The sequence below is a fragment of the Mirounga angustirostris genome, unplaced genomic scaffold (assembly GCF_029215605.1).
Source record: "Mirounga angustirostris isolate CCGP_5_RB_7025 unplaced genomic scaffold, mMirAng1.0.hap1 SCAF_6, whole genome shotgun sequence".
Taxonomy (NCBI): Eukaryota; Metazoa; Chordata; class Mammalia; order Carnivora; family Phocidae; genus Mirounga; species Mirounga angustirostris.
Genome location: NW_026991714.1, coordinates 106,280,727 through 106,299,788, shown reverse-complemented (window position 1 = coordinate 106,299,788; position 19,062 = coordinate 106,280,727). Strand labels below are relative to the sequence as shown.

The window sequence follows — 19,062 nt, the reverse complement described above, 5'->3', positions numbered from 1 at the left end:
GGATTAAAATAATGCAGAGGGCTTTTTCCCCTCCCAATATTAAAAAAAAAGAGAAAGAAATGAACTAGAAAAAAAATAATTAAAAACTTTACCATTAATTTGGAAATCTAAACCTTGCTTTTAAATGAACATAAGCCGAAGGAATAATCACAATGAAAATTGTGAATAATTTGAAACTGAATGATAATGAAAATACTATATATCAAAATATGTAGGTTACAGCTAAAGGTATGCTTATGGGAAAATGTATAGCCTTAAATGCATATATTTTAATATGTTATTCATATATTAGTTATAATAGTATAAATTTAAATACTAACAGTTTATATCAATAATAAATGACATGTTAATTAATTACTTAATATAGTTCCTAATATGTTTTTTAAATAAATTATTTTTTTTGAAAGATTTTGTTTATTTATTTATTTGTCAGAGAGAGAGAGTACGAGCATGAGCACGGGGAGTGGCAGGCAGAGGGAGAGAGAGAAACAGGCTTCCCGCTGAGCAGGGAGCCCGATGTGGGACTTGATTCCAGGACCTTGGGATCATGACCCGAGCTGAAGGCAGACGCTTAACCTATTGAGCTGCCCAGGAGTCCCTGTAGTTCCTAATATATTTAAGTTTAAATTTACCATTTTACCAGGCTCTTTCTGTTTCTCCTGCATAGTCTAATTCTCCCTTTCCTCTTTTCTTGCTCTTTGGATTTATTGAGTATATTATCATTCCTTTCAAACTCTCTGTTACCTTGGAAGTTATACAAATTGTAATATTCTTTTGGTGTTCACCCCAGAAATTAGAACCTTCATCTTTGACTTATAAAAAGCCTACTTATAAAAATACTTCTGTATTTTTTCATACATATTTTCCCTTCTCTGCATCTTTCTGGAGAATTTTTTTTCTAATTAATTTTCCAATTCATTAGTTATCTGCTTAGGAATATTGACCTATCTATTGAATTATTACTTTTAGTTGCTATATTTTTCAGTTCTAGAATTCCTATTTGTTTCTTTTTCGAGTCTGGTATGTCTTTTTGTAGTTTCTAGTTCTTTCTTTGCTAGCATTGCTAATTTTTTTCTTTTATCTCTTTGAATATAGTAAACATAACTTTTTAAGAAAACTTTTTATTACGGAAATGTGTGTACGTATGGATCTATGTATCAAAACATACATATGGATCATAACACATATGCATCACATACATATCAAACAAACATAATGAATTCTTATGTGTTCATTGCTCTGCTTCACTAAATATCAATATTCTTTCATCCTTTTAAAAATATATTCTTCCCCCTCTGCTGTTGTTCCTGACCTTCCCCTCCTCCTCCCTCTGCCCCTCCTTCCCTCCCCTCTGCCTTCCTTCCCTCTCCTCCCCCCCCCAGGACCTTCCTCCTCCTCTCCTTTTCTTTCCCTTCCTCCTTCCCCTCCCTCTTCTCCCCCCTCCCTTATGCCCCTGTCCTTCCTTCTCCTCCTCCCCTTCCTTCTCCTCCTCCCCTTCCTTCTCCTCCTCCCCTTCCTCCTTCTCCTCCATCTTTTCCCCTTCCCCTCCTCCCCTCCCTTCCTCCTCCCCCCTCCCTCCTCCTCCATCTCCTCCCCTCTCCCTCCTCCTCCTCTCCTTCCTCCTCCTCCTGCCCCTCCTTCACTGGAGTAATTTAAAGCAAATCCAAGACATTGATATATTTCTCTAACAGATACAGACTTAAAAAAAAATCATAACCACAGAATCATCCTACCTAGCAATACTAATACTAATTCCTTAATGTCATCTACTACCTTGTGCAATTTAAGCTAATTGTGGCTTGCTTTGGTTTTATCATCATATGTCTGAATTTTTCACTGGGTTGGTCAAGAATTTAATAAAGCAAATAGAAATTTCCCTCAAATGCTGCAGTGTGTGCAGGGACCCCTGAGGCTCCACTTGGGTGCATTTTCACACACTGGTCTCAACCCCTTTCCTGCCTCTAGGCTGTCCACACGAACAACACTCTCCCACGAAGAGTGGCTCTCCTTGGACATAGTGATTCTCACTGGGGAAGACAGACACAGCAGAATGGGGGTAGAGCTAGAGAGGGATCTGGGACAACTAGTTTGAAAAAGCACCTTGTCAAATCAACAAGCCCCTCTGCCAGAGAGGCGTACCTTCCCCCACAACCCCCAGGAGATTCCTGCTTGACCTCACATCTCCCAGAGTGTGGACTGAGTGACACAGATAACATGCAGGCTGATTGTAGATGGACGCAGGGGTGGCGAAGGCAACAGCGCATCACAGGGTGAGACTGATTCTCCTTTCAGCTCTTCTCAATGCTTGGGAAATCTCGTTTGGGGTTTATAGGTTTTCAGCACCGCTGGCCTTTGTTCATCTCAATTTTAACAAAGAGAAAACTGGGCCTCAGGCAGGTAGTCTCTGGTTAATGTTTCATAAATTGTTTGGTTTCCTTTGTGCTTATTTTTGTAGTTTCTCCTCCTTATGGCAAGGGATATGCCACAAGCCTGGCTTCAATCCAGAGCCCACCTTCTTAGGAGCTATTCCACACTGTCTCTTTTAGGATAGTGATACTATGTTTCCTTTAAAAATTATTTAAATTAGGGCGCCTGGGTGGCTCAGTTGGTTAAGCGACTGCCTTCGGCTCAGGTCATGATCCTGGAGTCCCGGGATCGAGTCCCGTGTCGGGCTCCCTGCTCGGCAGGGAGTCTGCTTCTCCCTCTGACCCTCCTCCCTCTCATGCTCTCTGTCTCTCATTCTCTCTCTCAAATAAATAAATAAAATCTTTAAAAAAAATTATTTAAATTAAAGTGAGCTAATTTAAAGATAATTCTTAAGAATTAAAAAGTAGATGGGGCGCCTGGGTGGCTCAGTCGTTAAGCGTCTGCCTTCGGCTCAGGTCATGATCCCAGGGTCCTGGGATCGAGTCCCACATTGGGCTCCCTGCTCAGCAGGAAGCCTGCTTCTCCCTCTCCCACTCCCCCTGCTTGTGTTCCCTCTCTCGCTGTGTCTCTCTCTGCCAAATAAATAAATAAAAATCTTTAAAAAAAAAAAAAGAATTAAAAAGTAGAGATACTATGTGAATGGGGCAAACATTGGGACAGGGTCCTTGGGAGATCCAAGTTTTGGAAGCGTCCGCTTAGCCTAGGCTCCATGGTTCTGCTTCAAGGATAGCAGGTCTTTGGCTCTGCTCCAGGCCACAGCCGGGGTCGGTGGAGAGCTAGCCGCTGGAGGAGAAAGAGGACCCCATCTGGTTCCTATTTAGAAGCTGTTGTAGGACAGCTCATCCTAGGTCCAGGCTGACTTATATCCTTGTATCCCTTTTGTATTTTTCACCATGAAATTGTATTACTGATTCAAACAGTGTGATGTGATGTGATGTGAAATGATAGGACAATATAAACCAGGACTCTTCCCAGCAAACCTAGCGTGTGGTTAAGAGCTGTCATGAGAACGAATGCGTTAGTACATGTCAGCATTTAGAACAGGGCCGCACACTACAGCAGTGTGCTTACGGGAGTGTTGAGGGTGGGGATGGTGAAAGACGGATGCGACCGTGTTGAGGGCTAAGGAGAGGGGGCTCTCGAGCAGTCCCGGAAGAAGCAAACCCTTAATGAGCTCCTACCGAGGCAGCTCAGCATCGATCTGCCTGACGAGTCTCAGGACTTGCTTCGTTTCAGGCAGTTGCACAGATCTGCCCGAGCCAGCGGGGGAGGGCCACGTGTTCCGCCTTGGTGTCAGGGAAGAAATGTCTGATCTGGGCCCGCCAGGCATCACCGGTATGGGATTCCACGGCCACGGGGATGGAACATTCATGGGATTCCGGGTCAACATTCGTCAAAACCCTGCCCTATGTTGAGAGCTGCACAGAGCTGGCTGATGAATCAATGAGTATACGTTCCAGAGATGGGCACCATCAGGGAGAAGCAGGCTGGAGGACATGGAGTCTTCCATACCTCTGAACCAGTGAGCCTAAGACCAAGAGAACAGGATTAGCCGGGAAGCCAGGCCGCCCAGGGAGACCAGGTGCTAGGAGCTGGGACACGTTTCCACTCTTCTGCTGGGCCCTTGCCTTCTGCAGAGCTCTACAGGCTACCGCAGACCCATCAGTGGTTCAAGAGCAAGGCCTTGTCTAGAACGGACATGGGCATGCCGCTTACCCTGTGTCTAGCCCTGCACAAATCATTTGTTCCTGAGTCTCGGCTTCCTCATCAGTACATGCGGGCTGTAGTATTACCTACCTTGCAGGCTCGTTGTGTGGATCAAGTTAGATAAGGTAGGAATGGTGGCCGGCACGGAGCAAGTGGTCAGTCAGTGATAGAGCTATGTGTTATGATGTCATCTCTGCCACGCTGGGGAAGGCAGGGTTCTAGAGCCTATTGGACAGAGGAGACCAGGCTGCAAGGAAGTGAAGGGACGACCCCAGGACATATGGCTGCTAGAGGACAGAGCCCTATTTCAAGCCCTAGTGCCCTCTACTCTAGATGATATGTCCCAGGCACAGCATGATGTCCAGCCTAGGGGCCCTCTGAATTGGCCACAAAATGGAACAATGTAGTTCAAGACCCAGATTGCAGCCTAGGAACCCTGTATGCTCAGATAGACCAAGATTGGTGTATTTGATTTATGCCATTGCTATGGACAAAAATGTGGCCAAAGTATTGGGTTGGGGGTGGACAGATGATTAGTAAATTGAATAGAGAAGAACTTTATTTATACCTTTGTGGCTAAAGCTATCAGATGGGTTTTCAGTGAAATATTTCACTTGGTGTGTGCTGTGTGTTTTGTAGCGAGAGACCTACAGTGACAGTTCAGCAGAAGGCTCTAGAATCTCACTGCTTGGATTCACATCCTGGCGCCACCACCGAGTAGCTAAGTGGACGGCTCTCTGGCAAGGCTCACCTTCCTCACGTGTAAGACTCTGATGATAGAGCTGTCTATTTCACAAGGGGTCTACCAATGAAGGTGAGGTTGGATTGAGGCTGTGCGGTCTACGGCACTTAGCATGGGGCCTGGCAAATAGGAGGTGCTCCATCATGGAAGCTATTACCATCATTAAGACACATAATGTCATTTAAACTTACAAAGCATTATCTTTGCAGCCAAATATCAACAGATATTTCTCCCCACTTGTGGACATGAATGAGAGCTTGGTCTGGAGCCCTGGTGTCTAAGCGACTGGATGCCTATTACCTTTGCAAAGCCAGCCTCTGCAACCTGGGTGTCCCTGCGACCATCCACCCCACCCCCAACCTGCCCCAGACACATGCTGAGCACAGAGAGGTTCTCCATACTGGTCTGCCCGCTAGAACGGACTGTGCCACCCATCCGCTGGGGGAAGTTGTTTCTGGGGGATGGCCCAATGACCATGCCTGGGTGTGGGGCCAAAAAAAACAAAGCCAGGAGGACCCTGTTGGACAGATTCCTGGCTCTGACTTGAGCAGTGCCCGTTCTGCTTATAGGTGGTACTTTCAGGGAACTTTCCAGACATGTAATTATTGATTGGATGCTGGTAACACTCAGCAAGATTTAATACAGCTGCTCCTGGGTAGGTCCTTTAGCCCCTCACTGACTCAGTTCTCATCTCAAAACTAGGAATAAAAATACCTGCCCTTCTAAGCCTTTATAGCTACCGAATTAGCTCCTAAGCAAGATGCTCTGTGAATGGAAAGACTCTCACACACGTACATTCTCACGCACACGGGTTACTAGTGATGGCTTTGCCCGTCTTCCCACCTGGGTGGGCTGCTGGTAAGATGGGAGGCCGCAGAAGTCCCCTTTTCCTACATTAATTTGTTCGTGTAAACTCCCCTCTTGACTGCAGCCTCCAGAGAGGAGGGCCCGTGTGCTGCTTGCTGGGCAGCAGGAGATGGACCATTAACTACGGCGGTGATGGTCCTACTGATCCATCACGCCAGTCAGCTCAGGAGGGGACATTTTCCAGGTGGGAGATTCATGAGCAAAAGGTAATCTCTCTCTAAGGGCAGACACGTCAGAGCCAAGCGCAGCTCAGGTGTTTGCTCTGGGAGGGGAGAGAGGGTGCCGGTAACTCCATCCCCCCTCCTGCAGAGTCTGGGTGGCTTGGCACCGACTCGGATGCCCAGGGCTCTGCCCTCCTTGGGGCTTCTGAACTGGCCCCTGGCACCGCCTCAGGTCCTGGCGCTGTCGCTGATGATGCCCAATCAATAATTGCAATAGCAGCAGTAATGATAATACTCATAATGAGGGCTTTGTGTGGTCAGGTTGTTTCACTTAATTCTCATGACATCCCAGCAAGGCAGGTACGATCATCATTCCAGTTTTACAAGTTGGGAAACTGAGGCACGGAGCGGTGAAGATGTGCCATGTTACAGACTCATGGGCCGGGTAAATCAGGATTCCAACCCTGGCAGTCTGACTCAGAGTCTAGACTTTGCCTGCACCCCCCCCCCCCGACCTTATGCGCTGCCCACCGCTTGGCTGCAAAGGAGGGAAGGAAGGATGGATGTCTTCCAGGCTATGAGGACAAAATGAGAGACTGTGTGTGAAAATGGGTTATAAAATGTCAAGGGTCAGTGTGCACTTGAGTTTGTCACTGTTATACCAGAGGTTGTCCCCCGAAGAAAGAAGCTTGTGCTCTCAGGGCTGGGACTCCTGGGACTCGCCCCTCCACCCTCAGGGCGCCCCTGCCCGCAACTCTGAGGCTGCTCTCTCTGTCTGGGGCGCCTGGGGAACAAGCGCACAGCTCAGAATCGGGAGACGTGGAGGTCTCTGCCCTTGACCGGCTCATTGCCGTGAATGATCTTAGGTGATTTGGCCTTTGTCTCTAAAGAGAAGGCGGCCCTGCCCTGGCCGGCTGCAGGGCTCTGAGGGTCTGCAAGAGCCTTTGTGCCACAGCTCCCACTTCCGTAGCCTGATTTCAGGCACCACACAGCCACAGGGATGGGTGGGGACCGTCCTGGATGACACAGACCCAGAACACTTCCATCACCGCAGAAGTGTTCTACTAGACAGCATTGCTTGAGTTTACTATTTGTTTGCACTTTTTTTCTTCTGAGGTAGAATCCTATCACCCCAGAAATTTCCTTCACATCCCATCTCTGTCAATCTCTGCTCCCCAACCCCAGAGGTAACTGCTGTTGGTATTACTTTTTTAAACCGTGAATTAGTCTTGCCTGTTTATGAAATATTTTGGTTGGCATGGCAAAGGCCCCCTGAAAGCTTGCACCATTTTTCACTCCTCTCAGGAGAACAAGAGTCTTGAGACTAATGATTCCCATCTTCTCTCCTCCTTGCTTCCCTGGCTTCTCCCACATCCAACAGGCAACATGGAATAGAGCTGGTCTTTGGGAACTTGAGGATCTTCTGCCTTCAGCTTGAGGGAACCGACACCATTCCACCTGCCTCTGTTTATGTTTGACCTGTGGGGACTGGGCTGTGTCCCTTTCTAGGAGTAACTGACTGTCATTCCTTGTGTTGGCTTTCTGCCACCCTGCGCAGGTCTGCCGGGCAGATGGGAGTGGGTGAGGAGACCAGAGGCGGTCACCTTCTAAGGACTGCCAGAGAGGGGGTTGGCCCAGAAGACATTGCTCCTGGTCACCACCACCCCCCCGCCCCGCCCGGGCTGGTTGGCCGCTTGTGGTCCTGATCCCAGAGTGGGGGATTACAAGAGATTTGAATCAAGTCTGAGCCGGAAAGTGGGAAATTACTTTTTGCTTAAAATTCTGGGTAAAGAAACACATGTTACCTTTTTGCTTCAGATCAGTTGAAAAAAGTCTCAAGTAGGAAAAACCAAATCCAACTTTTTGCATAGATGTTATCACCAGGGCTTGGAAAATCCCCAGGTGTCGGCCTCTCCCAGTCACCGCCATCCCCGAGGGGTGGCCAGAGAAGGCATCCGTGTGCTGAGAGCCACCTAGCAGGACAGGACCTGTGCTTCCAGGGACTTCTGAGCTGGCACAGAATGCCTTTAATTGACTTTTCCTGGGTGACGAAGGGCCCCAGTGGGTCGGAGGGGCGGGGGAGGGTGCAGGGATAAATGTCACAGCACAGTGTGGAGACTTCCGGAGCCATCAGAGGGACGGGGGCTGGCTCTAGCACCCAGCAGGAGGGACCTCTCTGCAAAGGCTGGACACATCACCTCCTGCTGTCTGCCGGTCTGCTCGCTTCTCACTTCTCCCTTCTGTGTGCTGACTGTCAGCTGTGCCAGGATGAAAGAAAAGGGACTTGTGACCTGGATCACAGGAGGGGAAGGAAGGACAGCTGAGGACGCTGGGGCGGGGAAGGAAGTCAGGAAGGTTGAGTCTGGAGCTGCCTGAGGAGCTGGAAGCAGCACATCCCTGGAGCCGATGGGAAGGAAGCAGGCCTGGAACGGTGAGGGGTCTGGGGGCTCGCCTGGCAGCAGGACCACGGGGACCCCTGGCAACACACGGTGGCCAGGCCACAAAATGATGCGCCAGGAGTGCTCTGTGGAAAGGGAGACCTTTTTTGCTTCCTGGGCAGGGCCCCCTAAGTGACTGTGTGTAAGTGCACGTGTGCGTGTGTGTGTGTGTAAGTCCACGTGTGTGTGTGTGTGTCTAAGTGCACGTGTGCGTGTGGGCACGCATGCGCCGGAGTGTGACAGTGAGAACCTCTGAGGCTGACCCATGGGCTTCAAGATCCCTCTGCATCACAAGCTTCCACAGAAAATTAGGGAGTCCTAGAGGTCTGTGTTCAGGGGGGTCCCAGCCTCTCCTTCCTTCCCTCTCTGTGGCCCCAGAATTCACGGCACGGCCTGTAAGTCCTGTGCATCCAGGGGGGCCACCTGGCCTGCCTGGCCCTTTCCCTTCCCTCCACCCAAGCACAGACTCAGAGAGAGAGAAAACTCTTTCCCTCCCTTCAGCTGGGACCTCAGCATTGTCAACCGTCACCAAACTTGAGTTTGAAATCTCTGTTTTGGCACCAGTCGCCCACAGAGCTCAGCCCTGGATCTGCCAGGCAGGAGGGTCAAATCCTAGCCATTCAACGAGGGGCAGCGATGGGCAGCAATAGGGCTGGGGGTGGGGCACTGTTATGTTGGGAAGTATTAAATAAATGCTCTCTTATTTTGAATATGGAGCTATGTTCTACTATAGATTGGTAGAAACTCAGTAGAAAAGTAGTAAGCTCTCTGTCACTGGCGGTATTCAAGCGGAGACTGGATCACTTGCCAGGGATCGTGTGTGTGTGTGTGTGTGTGTCTCAAGGAGGAATGGCAACACACACAACTATTGTGTAAGTTTGCACTAGATGAATGCTTCCCTTCATGTGCCGTCTTCCAGGTTTTTGACATATTGGTGTCCTGTTCATTTATACACTATTACTCCTTTAAATAATTCGCTCTTTTGGACATAAATGTATGTTTAAAGAAAACTTGAAATCAGTATCATAAAGGGAAGCCAGAATAGCACGTTATAAACAGAAAATAATGCTTAAAAATTCACCATTGCCACGACAACAAACTGAAGCAGTATTACCAAATCCTAGCTGGGTACTGTTGCCCACCACGTCGTCTGGATCCAGATGGGGATGGCAAGATAGACCTGCTCCCATGAAGGCTTTCTCCTTGAGATCGTCAGAACGGTTGGGAATGAACTGAGAAGGAAACAGCCTCCTCCCTGGGTGATTCCATCTAATGCCTGCTCCCTTGGCCCCACTCCCAATCACCTGGACCAAGTATACCTTGGCCATTTCCTTCCCCCTGCTGGCTCACCCCCATTCCACCAGGTGTAAAATGAGGTGTTTGACTGAAGAACAATTGCTAGGGTCCTTTGCAGCTCTAATATTCTTTCCAACTTCATTGTTAAGGATTTTCCACTCCCGTATGATTTTTTTTTTCCAGGGGGCTTTCATCAGCCATTGTCCAGGGAAGGAGATGGGGTCACTGCCGCCTCAGCTCCTTGCTAGTTCCACCATGAGCACCTCCCAGTCCAGCAGGCAGAGCTTGCTTTCCTGTTGGCCTCCTGCTCCAAACACTCAGAGCCTCTCAGTGCCCCCACCTCCTATCCTCTCTGCTTCCACGTCTGCTTCGCGTAGGCTAAATGTCGGTTTGAAAAATAGGATTCCATTAAAAGATTATTGTCTGCTTCCTTACTCAGGCTTGTGAGATGGAGCCTGTCCTCATTTGATTTGGTTCAGGGGCACTTTCAAAAGAAGGGGTGGGAGGGAGCCAATTTATCACAGAGTTAGACATCGAGAGAAGAAGGTTTTATTCGGAGCTTTGTTTATACTTGGAAAAGTGCTTTGAAATATTTTCACCAGCAGGCAGTCGGCAGGGTGATGTCCTGGTAAGGACAGCACCCATTCCAGAATATAGCAACACCTGACTTGAAGCAAGTTCCGCATGTGAAAATTAGGCCGGAGGAAGGAAAAGTACATTAGTAGGTAATTAGGCACTTTACACAGGATGGGTTTCCAGAAGGAGCCCTTTAAACAGGCAATCCCTGGTGACTTTTAAATAAAATTCTATTTCTTCTGAGGGTATGGTATGGACTTAATAAGATGACCATGTTTCAACCAGATGTATTTTCGGGATGGACTTCCTTCTGGAAACCACTAATCTGCTTTCTGTCTCCATGGATTTGCCTATTCTGGGCATTTCACAGAAATCACACAATATGTGGCCTCTTGTGTCTGGCTTCTTTCACTTACCATGTTTCTAAGGTCCATCCATGTTGTAGCGTGTATGAGAACTTCATTCCTTTTTATGGCTGAAAAGGAATATTCCATTGTGTGGATATGCCAGGTTTTATTCATCCATCCATCAGGTGATTGGCATTTTGATGGTTTCCACTTTTTGGCTATTGTGGATAATGCTGCTAGGAACGTCTGGGCACACACCTAGGGGTAGAATTGCCAAGTCATATGGTAAGTCTAAGTTTAACCCTTTGAGGAACTGCCACACTGTTTTCTGCAGCAGCTGCACCGCATCACATGCCCCCCAGCAGTGTACGAGGGCTCCAGCTTCTCCATCTCTTCACCCACACTCATCATCGTCTTTGGTTTTAGCCACCTGAGCGGGCATGAAGTGGAATCTCCTTGCTATTTTGATTTGCATTTCCCTACTGCACACCTGGGACTTGAACCCACGTCACTCAATTCCCAAGTCACTGCTTGGTCCACAATATCAAAGGAAGAAAAGGAGGAGCAATGATAGGGGGAAGGAAAGTATCTTCTTCCACCATTCCCTCCAACTGTGTCTAAGGGAGATGGATTTGTTCCAGGCCCCTGTATGAAGACTTTATTGAACATAATAAGAGGATGGGACAGTCTGTCTTAGATGATACAAAAAGCCCAGACCAAAATAGCCTTAAGAAGGTGAGGGCAGAGAGGACTCCATGGAAACGTGGAAGCAGTTTATTTAAGATGTAATAATAACAACCAAAACCAAACCCGTAATGGTACCCAATGGACAGTAGACATTGATACTTTGGTAGAGTAAAGGAGCACAGTGATCCTCAAGGGCATGTGTTGTCCACTCCCTCTCTCCTTCCAACCCTCCCCAGAGGCTTCCTGAGCCACACAGCCACCATCTCTGCTTGGGCTGAGTCTGGTCCCCTGGGGAGGCTGGGGCAAAATACTGCTGAGACCCACTGCTCTTGTGGCTGGTCTGTCACAGGGTCATGCATTTTATCACTCTACAAGTGAATTACCAATCGATTTCGGTCTTTTTCAAAGGCGGATTACCATAGTTTCTACCTTTGAATCCTCAGTGCCTGGCATATAAATAGGCTTTCCAGAAAAGTCTGTTGAAGTCATTCATCCACCCATTTAACAAATATTTATCCAGCATCCATTTTGTCCTGGGTACTATTTTAGGCTTCAAGGATATGGCAATGAATGAAACAATTAAGAATTCCCTGCTCTCGGGCGCCTGGGTGGCTCAGTTGGTTAAGCGACTGCCTTCGGCTCAGGTCATGATCCTGGAGTCCCGGGATCGAGTCCCGCATCGGGCTCCCTGCTCAGCGGGGAGTCTGCTTCTCCCTCTGACCCTCCCCCCTCTCATGCTCTCTCTCTCTCATTCTGTCTCTCAAATAAATAAATAAAATCTTTAAAAAAAAAAAAAAGAATTCCCTGCTCTCGTGAGGCTTACATTCTAGTAGCCAAAAGAATAAAGTGTACAAATTTGTATTTGAGACAATGAATGTGAAGGGAATTTGTAAGCTTTACCTGCTGTATACAATGAAGGAATGCTAGTAATACTAGCAACACAGCAGTTATGTGATGCATTGACGATGTGCCAGTCACTGTTCTAAAGTATATTATGAAGACGTGTATAAAATAGATGAGGATTATGTACATAATATATATGAAGATTATGTATAATATATATGAAGATTATAATATATATGAAGATTATATATAATATATATGAGGATTATATACATAATATATATGAAGATTATGTATAAAAACATGAGGATTATGTACATCATATATATGAGGGTTACATAATGTGGATGAAGGCTATGTATATAATGTACATGAAGATCACATATAAGATGTACAAGGGTTATGTCCATAATGTATATGAAGATTATGTATATGAAGATTTAATGGAATGATAGACACACACACACACACACACAATGTAAGAATCCATTAATCCTCACAACAACCCTATAGGGTAGAAGTTATTATCATTTCCACTTTACAGGCGAGACAACTGAGGCACAGAGAGATTAAGTAACTCACCCAGGATCACACTGTGAGTAGGTGAGAAAGCCAGAACTTGAAGCCAGGCATGTGGCCACAGCACCTGTGTGCTTCACCACTGTGTTGTGGCCCCTCGCAGTGGGCAGGAAGCAGATAGGAATTTGGCATGAACTGGCTTCCTGGGCTTTGAGGACTGGCTGCCACAGTTTCTTTTCATTGGTGTGGGCCTGGGATGTTTGGGGTGGTGGCAAGCCAGCCCGGCCACCAGAGTAAAGGCAAGAAAGTCCTTCAGGACACATTCCACCACCTCAGCCTGTGTGGCCCATGACCTCATGCCCTGGAAGCTGACCCTCCCCTCCCAGAATAATGCTCCTTCCAACCCTCTTGCTGCCGTTCTCCTAGGTGTCTCTGTGGGAAACCCGTACTCATTCCTGGCAGCCGCTGAGTGTCCTCGTGGCTGGGGCAAGGGGCTAAGCGTCAGGAATCTTACTTCCTGTGCCTTGTCTGCTCAGTCACCCAGGCAGGGCAGAGAGCCTCCTGGAAGCTGCAGGGGAGAGGAGGGGCGGGGAGCTGGGGGACTCACTGGGGTTCGCTCACATTTTCTCCCTGGTGGGGTGAGTGTCTGCTGGGTTTCTCCCTGTAAAGGGCGGGTGGTCCATCAAAGGCTGATCTCAACACCTTTGGTTCTGTCATTTAAAAACAGATGCGAGGGGCGCCTGGGTGGCTCAGTTGGTTAAGCAACTGCCTTCGGCTCAGGTCATGATCCTGGAGTCCCGGGATCGAGTCCCGCATCGGGCTCCCTGCTCGGCAGGGAGTCTGCTTCTCCCTCTGACCCTCCTCCCTCTCATGCTCTCTGTCTCTCATTCTCTCTGTCTCAAATAAATAAATAAAAAATCTTTAAAAAAAAAAAAAAACAGATGCGAGAAGTGCCTCTGAGCAGGAGTCTGGGGATGGAGAAACACGTCGAGGACCCTCAGACTCCAAGAGCTTAGGCTGCAAGAGCTTTCTGTTAAGCGGCAGGCAGGTAGGGCCGGCTGAGTCTTGTTCACGGGCCACGGCCTGGGCCTGCGCTGGGCACACAGTAGGCGCTCAGGGAATGCTGAATGAAAGCACTGACGAGGAGTGTGAACCCATCCTAGTTCAACCCTCTCCTTTTTAGGCAGGAAACTGAGGCCCAGCAAGGGAAGGTGACTCAGCTAAGCCAGTATTTATAGCCACGAAATGGGAGAGCCAGAGAGCCAGGCCAGGCCTCCAGCTGTGCACGTCAGCAGAGGTATTCTTTCCATGGCACCAGGTGGCCTAGGTCTGCAGACGCCTCCCCTAGAGGGAGAGGGAGCCCTTGCAGGAGTCCCCGCGCGTCTCCTCTCCCCCACACTCCCTCTGATCTCCAGGAACAGCTGCTCATTAGCAGCCCAAATTGGAAAGCCAGGAGGCAGGGAGGAGCCAGTTAACCTTTGCTGGAAGGAAAGGCAGGAGGGAAAGGAAGGGGAGTGGGAAAAGGGAATAATGACCATCACGGTATTGGCCATAACGTAGTGAAGACCTACTACAGGCCTGGCACTGTGAGCAGGGCTTTTTGTGTGCATTATTTTTAATTCTTCAACATTCCTAAAATCAGTGATTGCCCACAGTCAGATGATCCTGATGGCTGCTTAAAGCAGAGCAAATGACAGGAACTTTCTAAACAGAAGGGAAAAAAACATGCATGGGCCCAGGGACCCCAGACAGGTGCTCAGGGGTCTAGTGCTCAGCCCAGCAGGGGGCAAAAGCTCCCACTTCATGAGTTGCGGGCTGTCTGTGGTCCTGGGGCCCACAGCCACAAGGTGTCAGGTTCCAATCCCAGCCCCACCACATGCAACTGAGTGGTGCCCTTTCCTACCCATAAAAGTAAGTGGACAAGAATACCTACCTCCCAGCAGCGCAGAGAGGATAAAATGTATGTGCTGAAAAGGATCTCGAGTCCACAGTATGGCACACAGTAGGTGTTTGGTAATTGTTAGCTCTCTTTTCTCTCCCCAGCTGCAAACCAACGTCTACTTCCAAGAAAGATGATGGCCTTGCAACCTCTTCTAAGAAATCAACATTTTAACTGATGACTCAGAAACCACAGGTCTGGAAGCTCCAGCAGCTGCATTCCAGAAGGTAATTGGGAGCCTCATAAAAACCCCTGACTTGTACACTTCAGAAGACTTGAAATGTCGTGACATTTTCCAGTTAATATATATGAAAGAACCTTGATAGAAGTTTCCCCACATTTGGTAACAATTCTGAAGAATTACCAATAATAGGTCATGAAGCTGAAAAGGACTTTTCTAAACTGCCGATGATAAAACACAGTTTGGCTTAAAAGCAAGAGTAACTGAGAGAGACAGTAGGGGGTAGAAAGGCTTCCCCTAGGTAGCCCCTGAGGGGCCTGACCGCCCCTTTCCTGGGCCGCCTCTCTCTGTGCAGAGAGCACGAGCTCTGGGGATACCTGTGCGGGGGCTGGGCAAGAACCCCTCGGGGCTCGGTGCACCCCCTGCGTTTGCCCTGTGCGAAGGCTGGGGATGGGACATATGGGTGGTGGGGGCTTGCTGTATGGGAGCCGGAATTGAGGAAGGACACTGGGACCTCAGGCACCAGGGTAAGGGAGTGGGGTCTGTGGCTTTAAGAGCCTTGTATTGCGGTGTCTCATCACCACCTTGAAGATACAGGAATGATCAGAAGGATCATTGTCTTCCCTAGATGGGATGAGGAGAAGTCCCAGAATGCCTGAGATTAACATTTTTATTACCTTTGCCAAATAAGGACTAGAACAGATTAAGTTTGGTTTCAGAAAAGCACACCAAAAAAGTAATGTTTCTTCTATCTGAGTTTTGGGACAAAATTTAAACATGCTGCAGATGCCAGCATATTTAAGTGTAATGTAATAATACTGGATCTATACCTTTTTATTTTTCCTCTAACGATATAGCTGAAGCCCTCTCTCTTATCTGGTGTTATCACTCCTAGTTAAAGAGCACGTTAAGACAATCATTATAAAAATTTTATACACATACTTTAAATATTTTATTCTAATTTACAAACATGAACATATAATCATCTGGCTTTTTAAAAAATTTATTATGGAAAATTCTAAATATATACAAAATAGGCAGAAGAGTATAATGAACCCTCTTGTGCCCATAATCCAGCTTCTAATATTATTGAATCATGGCCAAGCTTATTTTATCTATATCTGTCTTCCCAGCGTGCTATTACTTTGAAGCAGAACCAAATGCAATTTTGCTTAACCCCTGATATTTCAGTGTGCATCTACTATGGACTGAACTGTGTCTCTCCAAAATTCTTATGTTGAAGACCCAGACCCCGAAGTGCTGGTTTTTGGAGATGGAGCATTTGGGAGGTAATTCGGGTCAGATGAGGTCATGAGGGTGGGGTCCTCATGATGGGATCAGTGCCCTTGTGGGAAGAGACACCAGAGAGCTTGCTCACTCTCTTCACCCACATCCACCGAGGAAAGGCCACATGAGGACATCATGAAGAGGGTGGCCATCTGTAACCCAAGGAGAGAGCACTCACCAGACGCCGACCTTGCTGGCACCTTGAGCTTCGACTTCCAGTCTCCTGAGCCATGAGGAAGGAACTCCGTTGTGCAAGCCACCCTGTCCCTGATAATTTGTTTTGGCAGCTGATGCTCATAGAGCATCTTTAAAAGACAAAGATTCTTTAAAACAAGCAACTAGAGCAATAATATTTCTGCACCTACAAACTGGACGGTTGACTCCTTCATTTCAGCAGGGATCAGCAGGTGGACTTCTGATGTAGGGCCAGGGCTCTTGTCTTGCCTGCGCTTCAGGCCCCGGGAGGCCCGTGTTGCCTTTCAGTGAAAACCACATCCCTAATGCATGATCTACAACTTGCGGTTTCAGGGTTCTTATTGCAGAATGAAAACTCAGAGAGATCTGGGGAGCTGTGGTGGTAGAATTCTCCCAGGTAAGGCTCTTACTGTCTCCTGCCCTCTTTTATAGTTGTCTCACTCACACCTATTCTGCCATCATTTTGAGTTTTGTTTTTTTTAGAAATTCACTTTCACTGAGCATGTCCAAAGCATTCACCTTAGTTTTCACGGAAAGGACTCTCATTTCTGTGTTCAGACTTACTTGGTGTTTTGTAGTATTTAGTTACGAATTAACACCAGGCATAGCAGGCATAAGTAGGTTTGGGAACAAACACAGCCGATTCCTGCCAAGCATGCTACTCAGCTTGTGGGAGAAGGGCCTTGGAATGCTGGAGAGGGCCACGGTCATGCCACGGTGGGCTCGCAGAGGGATGGGGAGCATCACATGATTTGGTAAGTCTGGTAGGTAAAGACTGATGAAATGAGCCTCTTCTGGCTTTTTTTAGAAATCTTTTTATTTTAGTGCAAATGGCTCCACATCATTCTTTTTATATCCTGCATAGTGACCATTGCATAGTTAGTCGTCCCATATGCCTTAACTTACATGTTTCTTGGTGGTAGACATGGAAGTTGTTTCTAGTTTTTATCTGCTCATTTTGCTTCTTTGCTAATAAGTAAAATGCTTGAGTAAGTCTCCTTGCGCATATACCTTGCTGTACTTTAACCAGTGTATCTTCAGGATGCATTTTTTTTTTTAAAGATTTCATTTATTTATTTGATAGAGACATAGCGAGAGAGGGAACACAAGCAGGGGGAGTGGGAGAGGGAGAAGCAGGCTTCCCGCTGAGTAGGGAGCCTGATGCTGCGGGCCTTGATCCCAGGACCCTGGGATCATGACCTGAGCCAAAGGCAGACACTTAATGACTGAGCCACCCAGGTGCCCCAGGAAGCTAAATTTATTTATTTATTTTTATTTTTTTTAAAGATTTTATTTATTTATTTGACAGAGAGACACACAGCGAGAGAGGGAACACAAGCAGGGGGAGTGGGAGAGGGAGAAGCAGGCTTCCCGCCAAGCAGGGAGCCCGATGCGGGGCTCGATCCCAGGACCCTGAGACCATGACCTGAGCCGAAGGCAGACGCTTAATGACTGAGCCACGCAAGTGCCCCTAGAGGATACATTTCTTACTGTGGAATTGTTGGGTTAAACAAAAGATAGATATATATATTTAAAGCTTTTATTGATATTGCGGATTCTTCTCCAAAATCGTCTCACTAATTTACACTCCTGCCAGTAGTATGTAAAAGTGTGTATTGCGCACCTACCTGCTCAGCGACCGTTACCAACCTTTTTCATCCTTCGTAGTCTGATCGATAGAAAGTGCTATCTTGCTGTTGTTTTTATTTTATTATTTATTTATTTAGAGTGAGCTTTAGCATTTTTTTCTGTGTGTAATGGGTAGTTGCACTTATTTTTCTATGAACTGTGTGTTCATATCCTTTGCTCCGCTTGTCTTTTTAAGTAGATTTATGAAACTCTAATTTAACAGTACTTGCCCTTTGCTTGTCTTTGTGTGACATAAATTCACAGTAAGGTTTGGATGACTGTTCATCAGAAATGTGTGCTCTCCCCTCTGCTGTGTGGAGTTGTCCCTGGGAAGAGGTCACCAGCTAGGGACGGCACTTTGCAGGCGGTTCTCCACTAGGGCAGGTGGAGCCACGTGACTGAGCTCTAGCCAATGGGCTGCGAGCCTGGAACACACACACACACACACACACACACACACTCTCTCTCTCTCTCTCTCTCTCTCTCTCTCTCTCCCCCTCCCCCCCCCTCCTGGCAGCTGGGTAGAATTTTTCACCAACCATCCTCCATGATCCCAAGGGTCAAAGCCGGCAAGGACTCTGTCAGCCTAGTCTCTGGATGATGTAGAGGAGGGGACCCGTTCTGTTCTGTGCTGTTAATTGAAACCACTGGTTAATTGAACCATTATGAATTTTACGGTTTATCTTTTTTTAAATAGTAGCCAGCCCCCTCTAACTAGTACACGAAATACCTAATAAGGAGCCTATTCTAACTTATATATCAAATATGTGTCGTGTTTGTCTTTTGACCTTTCCATGCTATTTATTTTTTAATCATACAGATTTATAATTTTTTTTAAACTTGGTCATTTTTTAAAATGATGTTTGCATTTTGTGTTATGCTTGGAGAGAAGCTCGCTACCCCAAGATTATTTTTTTAAGTCATTTATGTATCTTTTTAGAACATTTAGGATTTATATTTTTCATTAAATTTTTTTGCTTCCTTTGTAAGTTAGTTTAGTTAAAGGTATAATGTGGGTTTCTAGCTTAGGTTTTTTTTTTTCTTCCCCTTTAAATCCCCTTTAAATTCCACTTTAAATTTCTTCCCCTTTAAATAAATTCCATATGTTGAATAATCTAATTTTTATCACTGATTTGAATCACATTTTTGTCATTTACCGAAGTCCCATATGAGTTTGGATTTATATATGGACTCTGTTCTGCTTTGTGGATTTGTCTGTTC

The 19,062-nt window shown here is 46.9% G+C and overlaps 1 protein-coding gene across 1 annotated transcript in view; it reads left to right on the top strand.

Moving 5' to 3' along the window:
• The window catches only part of DLG5 (discs large MAGUK scaffold protein 5), a 216,337-nt gene extending 199,555 nt beyond the window's left edge, over positions 1-16,782 (top strand). Inside the window, exons 32-33 of the mRNA XM_064594864.1 lie at positions 14,654-14,776; positions 15,864-16,782. Of these exons, the coding sequence (XP_064450934.1) occupies positions 14,654-14,727 (74 nt within the window). The 3' untranslated portion in view covers positions 14,728-14,776; positions 15,864-16,782. The remainder of the gene's footprint in view (positions 1-14,653; positions 14,777-15,863) is intronic.
• Positions 16,783-19,062: the final 2,280 nt, after the last annotated feature.